At 53.1% G+C, this 15,413-nt stretch overlaps 5 protein-coding genes and 1 pseudogene across 5 annotated transcripts; 3 read left to right on the forward strand and 3 right to left on the reverse strand.

The window, feature by feature from the left end:
• Nucleotides 1-95: 95 nt before the first annotated feature.
• On the reverse strand, nucleotides 96-2,864 carry SAPIO_CDS5556 (Ubiquitin-protein ligase sel1; the record flags this gene model as incomplete). Its single annotated transcript, XM_016787861.1, has 4 exons — nucleotides 96-457; nucleotides 530-2,497; nucleotides 2,579-2,740; nucleotides 2,840-2,864. The coding sequence occupies 4 exons, from the start codon at nucleotides 2,862-2,864 to the stop codon at nucleotides 96-98; spliced, it is 2,517 nt and encodes an 838-aa protein (XP_016642176.1).
• Nucleotides 2,865-4,996: 2,132 nt separating this feature from the next.
• Nucleotides 4,997-5,694, forward strand: SAPIO_CDS5557 (uncharacterized protein; the record flags this gene model as incomplete). Its single annotated transcript, XM_016787862.1, has 3 exons — nucleotides 4,997-5,194; nucleotides 5,314-5,492; nucleotides 5,631-5,694. The coding sequence occupies 3 exons, from the start codon at nucleotides 4,997-4,999 to the stop codon at nucleotides 5,692-5,694; spliced, it is 441 nt and encodes a 146-aa protein (XP_016642177.1).
• Nucleotides 5,695-6,700: 1,006 nt separating this feature from the next.
• SAPIO_CDS5558 lies at nucleotides 6,701-8,701 on the forward strand (annotated as a pseudogene; the record flags this gene model as incomplete).
• A 117-nt stretch (nucleotides 8,702-8,818) lies between these two features.
• Nucleotides 8,819-9,922, reverse strand: SAPIO_CDS5559 (uncharacterized protein; the record flags this gene model as incomplete). The annotated part of the gene is made up of 4 exons (XM_016787863.1): nucleotides 8,819-8,870; nucleotides 9,230-9,578; nucleotides 9,672-9,689; nucleotides 9,787-9,922. 4 exons carry the CDS (start codon nucleotides 9,920-9,922, stop codon nucleotides 8,819-8,821), a joined length of 555 nt encoding a protein of 184 aa, XP_016642178.1.
• Nucleotides 9,923-10,530: 608 nt separating this feature from the next.
• SAPIO_CDS5560 (Tyrosine--tRNA ligase, mitochondrial) lies at nucleotides 10,531-12,577 on the forward strand (the record flags this gene model as incomplete). The annotated part of the gene is made up of 3 exons (XM_016787864.1): nucleotides 10,531-10,781; nucleotides 10,862-11,302; nucleotides 11,380-12,577. 3 exons carry the CDS (start codon nucleotides 10,531-10,533, stop codon nucleotides 12,575-12,577), a joined length of 1,890 nt encoding a protein of 629 aa, XP_016642179.1.
• A 231-nt stretch (nucleotides 12,578-12,808) lies between these two features.
• On the reverse strand, nucleotides 12,809-14,377 carry SAPIO_CDS5561 (uncharacterized protein; the record flags this gene model as incomplete). The annotated part of the gene is made up of 3 exons (XM_016787865.1): nucleotides 12,809-13,566; nucleotides 13,704-14,153; nucleotides 14,335-14,377. The coding sequence occupies 3 exons, from the start codon at nucleotides 14,375-14,377 to the stop codon at nucleotides 12,809-12,811; spliced, it is 1,251 nt and encodes a 416-aa protein (XP_016642180.1).
• Nucleotides 14,378-15,413: the final 1,036 nt, after the last annotated feature.

Raw genomic sequence — 15,413 nt, forward strand, 5'->3', positions numbered from 1 at the left:
AGACCCCATCTAGCCAGCGGGGTGGGGCTAACACCATCCCCCCATGACAAAACCAATATGGTATGTACAATTATGTGCATCTGTTATCAACGGATTCAATGTCCGATCCCGCCGGCAACCCAATTCGCAAACTCCGGATCGTTCGCTCGCGGAAACACCCCTTCATCTAGCTCTCCTTGGTCTCCCGCAGCGCCGTTGTTCTGACGCCGTCGCTCCTCGTCCTGCTGTCGGCGGTTCTGCTGCTGTCTAAATTGTCGGTAGTACAGCAACCCGACGAGGGCCATGGAAATTCCAAAGATGAATAGGAGCTCGAGGCCGCTGTCTTCGTCAAGACCATGTTGGCGATCACCGATAGTGTCGTCGAAGATGTCATCGTAGAGGCTGTCTTCATAATAGTTCGTATCGTCCTGGATGAAATTGGTGATCCACTCAGCAAGTGACCAATCCTTTTTGGGTTCTGAATCTAGAGTTAGCTGCCGTTTTCTTTTTGCTTGCTTCCGGCGGGACCGGGGGAAGGAGGAATACATACTAGGATCGTCTTGAATAGAGTGGATGGGCCCATGGGTAAAGGTGTTCCATGCGCTCCTCAAGCGCAGTTTCAAGAGGCTGAGTGTCACAGGAAGGTAAGCCTCCTGGTTGACTTCCAATGCCTGATCATAGTATCGCTTTGCAAGGTGATAATCCTGCGTCAAGCCCACACCATTCTCATGCATCCACCCAAGGTTATAGAGCGCTTGGGCACTCTGCGAATAATCGGCCGCACCTGTGTAGCACTGCACCGCTTTGTTGAAATCAGGCTCGGTGCCGATGCCGTAGAAGTAATAATCGCCCATCTTAACGAGCGAGTCGACATTGCCCTGTCGCGACGACCGTGTCCAATAAATCAGCGCCGTGGACGGGTCCTGCATGAGCGGAGAGGACGACGAAGGACGGCCTGCAAGTAAGGGAAGGTGCAACGACTTGGCCACCCTCTGGTCGAGGGCTAGGCGTGACTGATCCGGATCTAGCAGATGTGCAACATTGTTTTGCGCTCTTTCGTAGCCCTGCTCCGCCATTATGAGGTAGTGCAAAAGCGCAGTCTCATAATCGCCTTCCTCGTAGGCCAGGTTCGCGGCTCCCCAGGACGACACCAACGGTTCAGCCTTCTCGACTACGCCCTTGTAATACTGGAGGGCCATCCCGCAGCTCTTATCTCGCCCTACGCCGTGGAAGATCAGCTCGGCAAGGTAGTAGTGAGCTTCGATGAGGCCATAGCGGGCCGCCAGCTCGAAGTAGTTGTTGGCGACCCGGACATCCTCAGGACCACCCTGGTCGAGATACAACACTGCGAGTTCCACCTGCGCCGGGGCGTAGTCCTCCGCCGCCGCCTTGAAGAGCTCGGTAGCTAGGGCAATGTTTTTCTGAACGCCGTGACCGTGCAAGAGCATGAGCCCGAGGCCGTGCATGGATGACGCATCCCCAAGACTTCGACCGCGCTCAAACCACATCTTTGCCTTTTCGTAGCTCTGCTCTAGACCCTCGCCACGTAGGTACATGCGACCGATGTAGCCGGCGGCCCTGGCTACGATCCTCTCACTCCCTGCCTTGTAATTCTCAAGGACACGGCCGTCCTTCTTCCAATAACGCTTAGCGACTATGAAGAAGTACTTCTTCGCCAGTTCCATATTTCGCTCTTGCCGCCTCTGACCCTCGTAGTAAATCCTTCCCAAGTCGAGTGACGACTGCGAATCGCCCTTCTGCGAAAGAAGATCGAGATACTCGATAACATCGTCAATGGCGGCATTCGAATGAGAATGAAGGTTGATCTTAATAGCGTTGAGTCCGGAGCTTGCGGCGCTAGCACCTCGACCATACGCACCACCATTGTCATCCGCGATCCGCCACGATTCCTGAACCCAGGACATGCCGCCGGGCGGGCCGGACCGGAACCAGCCCACGGCCTTATCGGCGACCCTCTTGTAATACTTGGCGGCGAGTTCGCAGTTCTTTGGCGTGCCGATGGCAGCATGATGGCGGAAGCCGAGAGCCATCTCGGCTCTCGTGTCACCCCGCGCCGCGGCGAAGGTGTAGTAGAGCATCGCCTTGGCCTGGTTTCTGGGGACGACGTTGCCGATACCAGTGGAATAATAGAACCCGAGCATGAATTGGGCTGTGGTATTTCCGTGAACGGTCGCGAGCTTGTCGTAATAGGAAAAGGCGGTGCTGAGATCGCGTGGGTGGGAGTAGTTTCGATAGAAGTTCATCTCGGCGAGGATATAGAGGGCGTCGGAATTGTTTTGCTGACTGGCTTGTTGGAGGAGCTCGACAGCATCGTGGAGAGGGCCGCGCGTGACGATCGGTGAGGCTTGGGGTGCGGCGGGGACATTCCAAGTAAATAGGGACTTGATGGTGAAGTCAAATAGCTGGCCTACTAGGCCGGAGGATCGGCGTCGTCGGCGGTGCTGGGTATCCGGGATTTTCCTAAGATGGGCTAAAGCTTCATCAACGAGGTCGGCACCTGTGAGGAAACGGGGGTTAGTGAGCGGATACATTGGTGTTGAAGCGTAAGCTTCGGGGCGACCGTTTGTAGTCCCCGTACCTGGCTGCCGGATCGGCGGAGTAGCCTCTTCGACATCCCATTCGAATTGCGCGTGCCGATTATGGCGGTCGTTACTCGTCGGGTCAACCGGTTCAGGGCTCCTCTCCTCAGATAAAACTTGCTGGTCGTGAGATCCGAGCACTGCAACTGCCTGCAAAAGCACTATCCAGGGAACAAGTCAGTAAAGGTATTGACGGGTAGTCGTCGCGTGAGCTCTGTGGTAGGCGTCGAAAGCGACAGAAGAGAGGATCGTGAGCTTACGGAGCAAGACGAGCGAACGCCTCATGGCTGGCAGAAACTGTGGTTGTTTAGTTGAAATGTTAGAATCATCCTCGGTTCGATAATGCTATTTGAGGAAAGGTTGGCTGGCGAAGGTGGGTGATAATACGACGACAATGGACCTTGGTCAATGCAATGCAAGGTGTCATATTGTGAAGATGACAGAGCTAGAGCTCGATGACGATTAGTCATCAACATTTCTTCCAGCTTCAACAAGAAGTCACCCACGTCTTGATTTCAATGGAGCTTGGTTTGACTTACTCCGAGTTAGAGCAGTGGAACACGACTCTATTAATACTCTCTTGCCCAAGCTCTCATCGGAACTCATGTGCACTCTAAGTTGGAGGTACGAATTCAAAGAGGGCATCTACGCTCGCTGATAACCTGAGAGTCATTCTCGAGCCCCACTGCGAGCGTTGGTCTTGGCACACACTTGGACAATGGACCGGATCAGGTGCGCACATTCGGCATACGCCAATCGAGAAGCAAGTGCCAATGGCAGCAATCAATAATTCGTCGGTGTTGTTTCCTCTCTCCTACAGAGAATCCGCACCCATGGGGTTCTTGAAGGCGTTTTGCTCTCCACTGTCAATGGTTGTGTTCCATCAGGCCTTCCCGGAAGTGCGTCCTGGTGAGAGCAGAGTAGACGCAATGAAATGATAAATACAACAAATCCGGAGGCGGAACAGTAGCAGACCAAGCTAATTTCGTAGGGGCGGATGTATAATAGCCTATTAGGTCTAGACCTTGCTGTTGTGGATGATAATGGCAACAACTGGGTTCCTCGTGTGAACTGACTGATCAAAGCCGGGGCAGAATTAAACTTCTCGTTGAAGGATAACGGTAGGGACCCGACCATTTCCCCCTAGAAATCGATAGTCAACGTAACGCATTCAGCTTATTATAACCAGGGCCATATTTAACACTAGAATGCCAACCTGAAATATGCTAATCTGCGCCCTAGTGAACGCCAAGATAAAGGCAAAGATGCGCGCTTCCGGCGAGGATGTGGGCAGTTCCATGACCGGTCGCAACCTCATCTGGAGTGCAGTCGCCAGGAGTGCAATCGCCGGGGATGCTGGTCCGGGCTTCGTCCACGACCCGCTTGGAGCATCAGCATGAAATCTTGGAGCGGATTGCCTGACTCTAGTGCATCCGAGTAGAGCCTGTACGTGGGTGAGTGATGAAGGACTCAATAATTAGTTCATGGACTGGATCTCGGGCGGGATTACTTCGTATACATATATATTCTCGGCTACAATATCTAGTATTGTTCTGCTCTATGTTCAGCCATCCTCACGTTTCCACTTGGAGAGAAACTTGGACATGACCTTGAGGAGTCGAGTGCCAAGTATCGGCAGTTTATATCCCCATTGTGTGGCAATGCGAGCAATTCAAATGTTTGGAGGGTCTCTGGGATCCACCTGCCTGGTAAACTACTGGTCGTAGCACAGTGCCTAGCGCCTTCTGAGCTGAACGACAGGAGTTCAATTGTTGAACTCTCGTGCGCAAAAAGTCGCCAACGAATTGAAATCATTGGACCCTTGCAGAGTCTATGTAGAGTCCAGACCCTGCGAATCGCAACACCAGCTCCAGGAGCCCAAAATTTGTTCCCAACCAAGACTGTTCCAGTTCTAGTCACACGACCCATTCTTCCATCGTGATCGCCTCCGGATATAACCTATCTAATTTACGTTATTCTCCCTCTGTCTCTCCGAGCGAACGATCCCTTCAATCTCCAGTTCTTCGTGCGCGAACCATCAAATCTTCCTCCCTCAGTTGCGACTAGGTTAAAGTGGCGACGAAGAAGAGACATTGCGATTGATCTTATTCGCCTCAAGCGGCGGTTCTGCTCAATTAACCCAGACAACTCCGGCCTCCCATGGCCGAATGGCTTCCGCGATAGAGCAGCGGCAAACGGCGGGCGTTGAATCCAGCGAGGAGAGCAATTCAAGACGAGCGAAACATACGTCACCAAGAAGCACAGACTTCGTTGTCGATCACAACCAAAGTTTGGGCGGTAGGACATACGCAAACGGAAGTCCGAGGCGGAATGAAGATGATGGTGTGGACCAACAAGGCGTCGCGTCGCCGGTAGCCTCGCCGCCTTACTGGCTCATCCATCACCCGCACCATTCCATGAGCGCTTCCGTCGAGTCGCTGTTCGAGAATGGTGGTCACATAACAATGAGGGATAACGAGTCGGAGGATTGGGGCGGCCGCAACAGCGCTTGCTGGGCGCGGAGTGTTGAGATACCCAACTATGTGGTTGTCAACGGCAGCGCGACAAATATTGGCGCCTTTGTGGTTTTCAATATCAGAGTGGAAACCCAGAATGTTAGTTCAAACACCAATGCCGATCTATCCGAGTCTGCTGCGAAGGGGACACACCGGACAGACAGCAAGAGGGTCTTGGCGACGTGCTTTGATGGGCTAATCGTCAGTTTTGCATACAGGGGAGCCACATGAATATCCGCAAGCGGTATTCTGAATTCGACGATTTACGGCGAAAATTGATCCAGACATTCCCCGGCTTTGACGCGGCAGTTCCACCCCTGCCGCCGAAGAGCGTTATTTCAAAGTTTCGGAGGCCGTTCCTCGAGAAAAGGAGGTCAGCCCTTCAATATTTCCTCAAGTAAGTGGCCCCTTTCGAGCGCTTGGCGCTAGTGGACATTGGGGGTGTTCCGCTCCAAAAGTTCTTGTTACTATCATGACATGAAATTTCCTTCTCGGCGATATTGGCTCCCTCCCTAGAGCTGACACAAAACCACAGTTGCATATTGTTGAACCCAGAGTTCTCTGCGTCGCCAGTCCTCAAGGAGTTTCTATTTGCATAGCTTCAACCGTACATGCATCTTCGCTTCTGTACATATCGGTCTTACCCTATATTATCTTGGGTTCTTGAGAGAACTTTTGAGCGTTCGATCAGCCTGACACGACGCTGGTGACGATTAATGATACTAATATATAGATGGGAGCACTTATATTCACGCTCCAGATCATTTTACTGGTGTCATCCGCATTAGAAGTGACCTGTAAGACGTAGATCTCACTCCACCAGTCCACGGGCATCAGAATACCCTCCGCCGCATGGTCTTTTAAAATGTTACGTCTCGGGGGAGACATGGTCACGGCGCGCATTGCTAGTGGCGGCTCGACCTGCGGTGAACCCAGCCGCACGACCATACTTGCCCGGATCGTTCGATTGCGACAACACAATGCATTTCCCTGTGAATCCGGCCAACGTACGCATTCCCCGAGCCTCTTCCATTACGCTCTCAGGCGGTGTCGATGCCGTGATGTTGATGAGGCTGGTTTGTAGACAAGTATGCTTCTTGTACAAAAATAAATTGTTGTGTGAAAGGATTAACATGCGTGGATCTGATCGACCCCGAGCGGATATTCTTAGGTGAGTGCTTGAACCGTTAGTGGGCCTTTTTGGTGGTAAGGCTTGGTTCTTCTGCAAGGAGCCGGGTCTTCGGCATCCAAGCAACGCGAAGCCCAACGAACGGGGATGAGCTGGCTTCCGTCCTTGCGTTTTCGTTGGCGGGGGCAGATCTAGGCGCAGAGCATACTGGATTGCGCAGCGTGTGGCTCATCGCCTGTGACCCTGACCACCCCTCCATGTTGCCGCGGCTGGAACCCCCCGGTCTCGAAGAGTGCTTGAATAGCACTGGATGATGGATTGATTCGTTGCGGCTCTTTCGGGCGGGCTATAAGAAATCTTAGATTCCCGTTGCCATGTCCCTTATTTTTGTGCTTAATCAGAAATGTGAGACCGAATAATCTGATGATATTTGTTTCAAGATTTATTGTTCCTGTTCCTCATTACCGCAAGAAGCAATGTCCGCGATGTCTAGCATCAGCCCTACAGCAAACCCGGAAGAAGCGGCAACCCAGTGTCAGCGCCGCATTCAACCATCGACGCACACACTGTCCAATAAGTCCATCGGCGCCGCCGACTCTGGAAGCATTGACGTCACCCCGCTCGCCCAAGTCGACGTCGACCACGACAATAAATCACGCCCGGGCTACTTGGAGTCCTTAATTCCTCCAACCGCCTCCGAGTTCGAAAAGATTTCTCACATTCAAGAAGAGCGCGAGCTCGAACATCGCCGCCAGAGGAAAGAATTACACAGGTGGAGCCTGGGACGCGCGTCGACGCAGGGTTCATCTCTTTGGTCTATGCCCACTCTGGTGGATCACGTTAGCACGGCGACCAGCGCACAGGACGATAGAATGACGGAGGAAGTTGTGGGAAATTCCCAGTCGCGGGAGGAGGAGGAGGCCGCTGCTAAGCTTATCCAGAGAACCTATCGAGGTTATCGCACAAGGAGAGAACTGGAGGGGATTAATTTGAACGCTTCAGCGAGGTGGGTTTCCGCCGTTCAAGATGCGCGGTGGAGGGAAGCGACGAGACCGCGGTCAAGAATTGGTCCGACGTCTGAAGATGGTCGGCCTATGTCTTCCGCGAGCCTGGATGGCGTTCCAGACTCTGCGAAGGGGCACTGGAAGAAGGCGGCGGCCGTGATGCGACGAGCGGGTCAGGACATTGACCCCGAATCGGACAGCGATTCATCTTCTTCCTCGTCCTCGTCCTCTTCATCCTCTTCATCCTCGTCTGGTGCATCCAAACGTCGGAAGAAGAACAAGGAAAAAATCAAGGAGGGGAAATATACACGCATGATGGCGCTCCAGTACTTCTTGGAAATGGTCGACCAAAAGCATCGCTACGGAACCAATCTGAAAGTCTATCACGAATACTGGCTCCAGGCCGATACCCACGAAAACTTCTTCCACTGGCTGGACCACGGCGACGGCAAAAACCTCGATCTTGCCGCCTGCCCGCGCGACCGTCTCGAGCGCGAGCGCGTGCGCTACTTGTCGCGAGAGGAGCGACAGTATTACCTCGTTGAGATTGACAAGGACGGGCGGCTCTGCTGGGCCAAGAACGGGAAGCGGATCGATACGACGACCGAGTACAGAGACAGCATTTACGGCATCGTGCCCCTCGATGACCCCACACCGAGCTTCAACCCCGACTCCGTAGAACCGCCCGTCGCCCTGGACTCGTCCGAAGAATCGGCCGAAGAAGCAGACCGAGCGGCCAAGTACGCCACTCCGGAGTTTGACAAGGCCAAAGGACATAAGAAATTCGCCCATCTGTCCACCACGACCATCACGAACAAGCTCTTGCGTAAGACGGTTCGCAAGAACACGTGGATCTTCGTCGCCGACGGCCATTTCCGACTCTACGTCGGGATCAAGGACTCCGGCAGTTTCCAACACTCCTCCTTCCTGCAAGGCAGCCGTATCCGCGCAGCCGGTCTTATTAAGATTAAAGATGGCAGGCTGAGCGCACTGAGTCCCCTCAGCGGACATTATCGCCCGCCCGCGTCCAATTTCCGCACTTTTCTCAAGAATCTCAAGGAGTCGGGTGTTGACATGAGTCACGTATCGATTTCCAAGTCATATATGATTCTTTCCGGTCTGGAGATGTACACCAAGACGAGCGCCAAGGGCAAGAAGATGATGCGAAAGTTACTGCACCGCAAGGACCAAATCGTCGACCCCGCCGGGACGGCTGAAAAGGACGAGGCTCAGAAGGACCATAGCAAGAGCGCGCGGAGAGAGCACGAAGTGCTGGAAGAAGAGAAGCGGGAGAAGGAGAAGGAGAAGGAGAAGGAGCATGAGGTCGAGAATGCAGAGTCGGCAGGGAGGCGATCTAGTTTAATCTCGTTGACAAGGAAGCTGCATCTTTCACATGGGAAGAGCGAAGTTGAGGGACACAAGGAGATTGAGGAGGTCAAGCACGAAACTACGAAGCCAGTTACTAAAGTCTAATTTTGCATTTCATGTACTTACACGCCATACGAAATAATGGGTCCGAGTTTGGTAGCGAACACGCGCAGCTACAGGCAAGGTGTCGGAGGGATTTTAATAAGGCATTCTGAATTTGACTTATACGCTTGGGCGCTCGGTCGGCCATTGCGCATTGCGGGCGAAGTAGCATCTATGTAGAACCATGAGCAATACGCTCTCAGCGTCGTATCACACATGTTATCAGAGACGCGGATCCCCAGCGGCCAAGAGAGAAGGTTGAATCCGTAACCTGCAATCTCGCAAATTGATCTATCAGTAGTTGATTTGTACAAATGAGCAACCCCCCTTCCCAAACGCAATGCCATTCCAGGTTTTTGTGTCCTGAGCCGCCCCCTCCAAACTCAGCCTACATCAGCCCCAATTGGTTCTACATGGCCCCTAACACATGGTGTATGATTTCCCAAGCAGAAACCCACAATTAAAAAGCCCCATCATCTTTTCTCCTTCTCCCCATCTCCCAAGTTTTTTCTTTTCAGTCCAACAGCTTACGCCTTCCACACCCTCTTAATGGCCTCGGTAACACCGACATCGTTCGTCTCAAACTCGTAGAGACCGACACCGGCGAGGAGGGTGGCGGCACCGAGGGTGTAGTTGACGGCCTTGCGGGACTTAGGGAACTGCCTCGAGGGGACGTAGTCGGCAATGATGTTCTGGAAACCGAGGTGGCTGTGAACGAGGATGGTGGCGCAGAGGAGGGCATCGAGGCCGGGGTTGAGAGAGCCGCTGGCGAAGGGGGTGACGCAGAGGGGGACGAGGCCGAGGGCGAGGAGGCGGTCGAAGGTCCAGTGGTAGGAGCCGTGGGCCGGGTCACCGTCACGGAACGAGGTGGGATCGTTTACTGTGATGATTTAGTGTTAGATGAGCTTGAGTTCGCATCATAGGTCCGATTGCAATCGGCGTCTGTTTCATTTCTTATTCTTCGCATTCGTACCTGTCTTCTTGACGACCTCTGTAAATCACATCATATGTTAGCCAACCTGCGCGAATTCAGTCCATTGAGTCCATTGGGGTCGGAACTAGACCCCGGACAATAGGGAAGAACATACGAGGGCCGGGAGGAAGGAGATCCCTCCTGCTAGTAGTGTGGAAAGAAGCAACCCTGAGAGCGGCATTCTGCTGAAGAGCCGACTGGCGGAGGGTGGAAGCAAGTGGCCGGTAGGCGCGGGTCGCGAGAGAAGCCATGACGACGGTATTATCTGCGAAAAAAGGTGGGATTCAATTCAATTGATTGACTCGGCCTTAGCTGTCTTTTTGCAGAGGGCTCACTACACGGGCTGCTGTTGGGAAGGAGCTCGAATTGGGAGGGAGACAAAGGAAAGCAACAGTGGTTCTCGAGAGGAAGTTGGAATGACTGACGAACTTGGTGCTTCTCGGAATCTTTGAATGGACGGATTGCCGAGGATGTGGAGTGTGGGTGTAATTGGAAGGTTCGTTATTGGCTGGGAGAGACGGGTTCGCTGACTTAGCCTTGAATACAAGGCGCCAAGACGGGAAAGTCTGGAATCTCAAAAGTCACAAAACGCACGTGATTGCGTGAGAATGTCGTGTGAGGTGACTTTTTGCTTGCCAGCTGTTAACACTAGCCAGAAATTGTTAAAAATTTCGAGTCACCTTCCTCACAGGAATTGAAGCTTCCAAAGAAGCTCCAAGACGACCTCAGCGCGATCCTGCCGAAGGAAGCCAGACATAGATCTGGTGACAATGTCAAGTCGGCACATATAATTTAACAATCCGATTACATGCGACGCTTCGAATTGGTCTAATTCCGTTGCACATTCTCCCAGCCAACAATGGCGCCAAGACCGCTTCCTTCGCTAGCTCTCTCAAGGGGACTTAGATCCCTTCGAGGAGTCTCCCACAACGGAGGCCGAGTATACACGCCAGCCTACCTACAGATACGCGGAATCTCCGAGTCATGGAAGGAAAAGGTGGCAGCAGCTGAGGAGGAGTGGGCTCTGCGGGCGGACGACATCCGCGCGGGACGGCGCCAACATGTGTGGGATCTCTTTAACGAGCGAGGTTTCATCAAGGACGTCGCGGGGTATGTTTTCTTCTTCCGCGGGCCCATTGTCCGCCATGCCTTGTTTCAAACCCTTTTAATACCTAACACTCGATATATAGGCGACCGGAGCTCATCAAGGAGCTGATCCTCAAGAAGCGCATCGGCACCTACGTCGGCATCGACCCTACCGCCGAGTCCCTCCACATCGGCCACCTCCTCCCCCTAATGCCCCTCTTCTGGCTCTACTTCAACGGCATGCCCACAACGACACTCATCGGCGGCGCGACGGCGAGGGTGGGTGACCCGAGCGGGCGGCTGCAGAGCCGTGAGATTATGTCCAATGCCGACGTCGCCAAGAACATCACCAAGATCCATTACCAGCTCAAGAGGATCTGGGCCAATGTTGAGTCGATTGGCAGGAAATACGGTCACAACGGCGAATGGGCGGGGCGTCCTCACTTGAGGAATAATAACATGTGGCTGAACGCTCTTCCTCTGTACGAGTTTTTAAAGAGGCTTGGAAACCATATCAGGATAGGGCCCATGTTGGGCCGAGAAACGTGAGTTGCCTGGAGGGTTGGGATTTGCCATCTCGCCTCCCTGGATATTAGTATATTAGTTGCTAACGCCGGAGCAGTGTCAAGAGGAAGATGACGGAAGGAGACGGCATGTCCTTTGCCGAATTTACCTATCCTTTGCTGCAAGGGTGGGATTTCTGGCACATGTACTCCAAGAACGGTGTTCAGATGCAAGTTGGCGGCTCCGACCAGTATGGAAACATCGTCTCCGGTATCGAGATTGTGAAGACTGTTCGCGATACAGAGCCCGCGGAGCACTTTAAGATCAGCAACGACTGGACTAGCGACCCCATCGGCTTCACCGTTCCCCTCCTCACCGACTCGTCCGGCGCCAAGTTTGGCAAGAGTGCTGGCAACGCCGTCTGGCTCGACCATTCTTTGACGTCTCCCTTCGATTTGTACGGATACTTCGTCCGCCGCCCCGACGAGGACGTCGAGAATCTCCTGAAACTCTTCACTTTCCTTCCCCTCGCCGATATTCAGAGGTTGATGACGCTCCATGCCGAGGACGTGCCGCGCCGGATAGCTCAGCACGTCTTGGCTTTCGAAGTCACCTCCCTCGTGCACGGCCCCGAAGTTGCGCTACGAGAGCAGATGCAGCACCAGCTCATGTTCGGCAAGGCTCCTATTGAACTACCCGAGGGCATGGTCACGGCCGCCAAGGGCGTCAAGCCAGCGTCGTTCGCCCCCGCGGACGGCCTACGCACGACCAGCAACGAGGCTACCCAGGAAACTATTAAGCTTCCCGAATCCCTCATCACCGGAAAGTCGATCGCTCGCATCCTATACGCGTGCGGTCTGGCCAGCTCCGCTAGTGACGGTACCCGCCTCGTCCAAGGAGGCGGCGCCTACGTAGCCGCTTCTCCCGGCCCCGACAAGAAGAAGCTCATCCCCGGTAGCCTTGACTGGACTCCCGTAAAGACTTGGTTCCCCTCGGATACGGCCCGCTTCCTCATCGACGACCGCCTACTGATCCTCCGAAAGGGAAAATACAACGTGCGCATCATCGAGGTGATAAGCGACGAGGAGTGGAAGGAGTCGGGTATGACGTACCCCGGCGAGCCGTACACCGGTAAGCTGAGGCAGGTTCTCAAGGCAATGAAGGAGGAGAAGGCATCTGGAAAGAATGCCGTGGAGGAAGAGGTGGATGCTCTCGAGGGGGAGACGGATGCGACGCGGCCCCCGCTTCGGACGGTCCCCAATAATCCGGATATCCACTTCCCTTCGGGTCCGCGGAAAGGCGGCAAGTCCGGCTGATCGACCGAAGATGTGACCGATATACCTTTTTGTGTACCAAGTCTGTATATTCTCCGTTTGTATCATAGAATCTCTCACTCAAGTTCTTGCGGGAAACATTTGTGTAAGATAGCAGCGCATAGAGACTGGCTAGCGGGATAGCATGTAGAATAAAAAAAGAATATTATCATTCCCAGTGACTTATTTATACCTTTGACCTTACTTTCTCTTCGCATTATGCCTTCACCCCTTTCACCTGTAAAACACCGTCAGATCCCCCACAGGCAGAGGGAGCGACTTCAACTTCTCCGTAATCTCCTCATCCGTCAAGTTCAACTCGGTAATAATCTGATCAAAGCAATGATTCCCATCCGTATACTTCTGCAGCGCATCGCCACCGGGCCTAGGCGCTGATTGCCCCGTGGCCAAAGCGGCGATATACTGCTTAGAGACGACGTACTTGTGCACCCTGTACAAACAGCCCTTGATGACGCCGAACTGAACGAAGCGCCTCACATCAAGATAGCGCAGCACATCCAAACCGGCATCCCGATGGCTTTTCAGCCACTCTATGACGGACTTCCCAACACAAAAGGACGTCATGAGCCTGATGAGGTGGAAATTACTCAGCCGCTGCCTCGAATGGATACAAGCATAAGCAGCGCACTCTTCAACCATGCCGTCAAGGTTCGCGACGAAGTCCGCGATGCCAGGCCGTGGCGCGTAGCACGACGAGAAGAAGAACATGTCGAGGAGAAGAATAGTGTCGTAGTAGAGGAGGTGGCGGAGGGCGGTTTTGGCGAGGTCGAGGGAGACGTCGGCTAGGTAGGCGATGCGGCGGACGTCGGAGGCGCCGTCGATGTGGGTGATTACTTTTTGCATGGTGAGGTCCCAGGTCGGGTCGACGATGTCGGAGAGTTTCATTTTGGCGACGGGGACGTGCCAGCCTTTTACTTCGGCGGGTTGTTTGTAGTGAGGGAAGAGCTTCATGTTGATGGTGTTGGCGTCATCTAGATGGTCATTAGAACCGACCAGTCAAGGGAGAACAAAGATTTCCCATCGCCCACCGTTTTCAGAAAGAAAACTAAATGAAGAAATAAAAGCGGAAAAAAAGAGACGAAAAGAAAGAGCCAGTCTTGATACTCACCCACGGGAATCATGCACTCCCCATAATTATTCAAATCCTCCCTCACAATCTCCAACAACCCCTCCACGCTCCTCCTCTTCTCCGTCTCAATAACCGCCCATCCATTCTCCCCCTCGACCTCCTGTCCGCTCAAATACCCATCCTGCACCTCCATCTCGGCAAAGGTCACAGCCAACCTCCTCACGACCCTCTCGTATGGCACGCGGTCCACATCGGCCTCGAGCACGACGCCGAAGTTGAAGATGAACTCGTTGCGCACGTACTTGTCGTGCGCGATCAGGACCGGGTAGCCCAGGATGGTGTATTTGCCGTCCGGGTCGGTGGCAGTTACGAGGCGGTTGACGAAGGACTTGCGCGGGATGATGTAGGCTTGCAGGATGTCGAAGTCGAGAAGGGAGGTTTTGGCTGTGCCGATGAGGCCGGCGGGGGATTGGGCGACGATGCGGGGGCCTTTGGGGGGATGTGGAGTTAGTCATGTGAAATGAATCTAGATGAATCTAGAGATGGGAGGGAGGTATGAGAGGGATTGATGAGGATTAAAAGGCTTGTGAGAATGAGCGACGGTCTTGGTGATGCTGAGGATGGATATGATGAATTAAGGTGATGTGAAGATGTGAAATGTGAGACGTACCCTCCTTGGGGAAGAACCTTGCGTAAAATATCCCTTGGATCATGACGGCTACGTGTCCATCAATTCAGACTCGAGCCTTGGGTTTGTTGCCAGTCGGGCGAGTCAATGGCCGAATTAAAGATGAAGTAGAATGCGCAAGATGAGTTCGACAAGGCTCAGTCGAGTAAAGTGTTAAGCGAAACTGAAGGTAAAGGAACAAACACCAGAGCTTCCCACGCAAACTCAACTCATATAGATCTACCACCACTCACTAAGAGCGAGCTTATCACAAAGTCCCAATAAATCTAATAAAATCAATCATAGTAACAATCAATTAATAAAAGTTCGAGTAAAATTATTGAAAAAAGTACTTCATATATTTTTGATATCCCAAGTACTTCGTAAAATCAAACTTACTTCGACTAACCCAAAAAGAGACCACATTCTCACCTCTCTTGAAAGGGCTGGGTTTCCTGGATAGCCGACTTTATGGATGGGAATCCCACCTCATTGCATCAACCGAACCAGGCTACATTTCATTACCTAACACGTCAAGCTTCCGCTTACCTATTGGGAGCCATGGTGCTATTGCCTCTTAAATAATAAGTACGAGCGCGTATTGGACGCGGAAGAGTTGCTCCTGCCGTTGCCGCACTTCCCTAGAGATGATGAAGGGTGGTGCGTGGTGTGTGGCGGGTGCGTGATGATGGGCCATCACCAGGTGGAAGGGAAAAGGCTCTCGACAACTTCTCCTGAGTCTGAGTCTAGGACTGGTAGACACACAGAGACCGATTCCAACACTGAAACGACCGACGAGTATCCAAGGCCATACGTCTCCTCTCGTCATGCTATGTATGCCCTCTTAACCTTCCACCATCCCTGCATCCCCTCACTCCCGATCCCTCACCCTGGGAGATGGGAGATGTCTCGCATACCTTAGCCGGGGGACATGATCGAGCAAGAGATAAGAAAGTAGGAGATATGATACATGATAGACGGCACGCGACACGCGACAAACAACACACGTAGCCTTGAAAGTGAATCGGGTTTATTTTCACGGCATCCTATGAGAAACAATCGCAGTGGGCGTTATGTTTTCA

The sequence above is a fragment of the Scedosporium apiospermum genome, assembly GCF_000732125.1.
Source record: "Scedosporium apiospermum strain IHEM 14462 chromosome Unknown SEQ_SAPIO_0099, whole genome shotgun sequence".
Classification (NCBI taxonomy): domain Eukaryota; kingdom Fungi; phylum Ascomycota; class Sordariomycetes; order Microascales; family Microascaceae; genus Scedosporium; species Scedosporium apiospermum.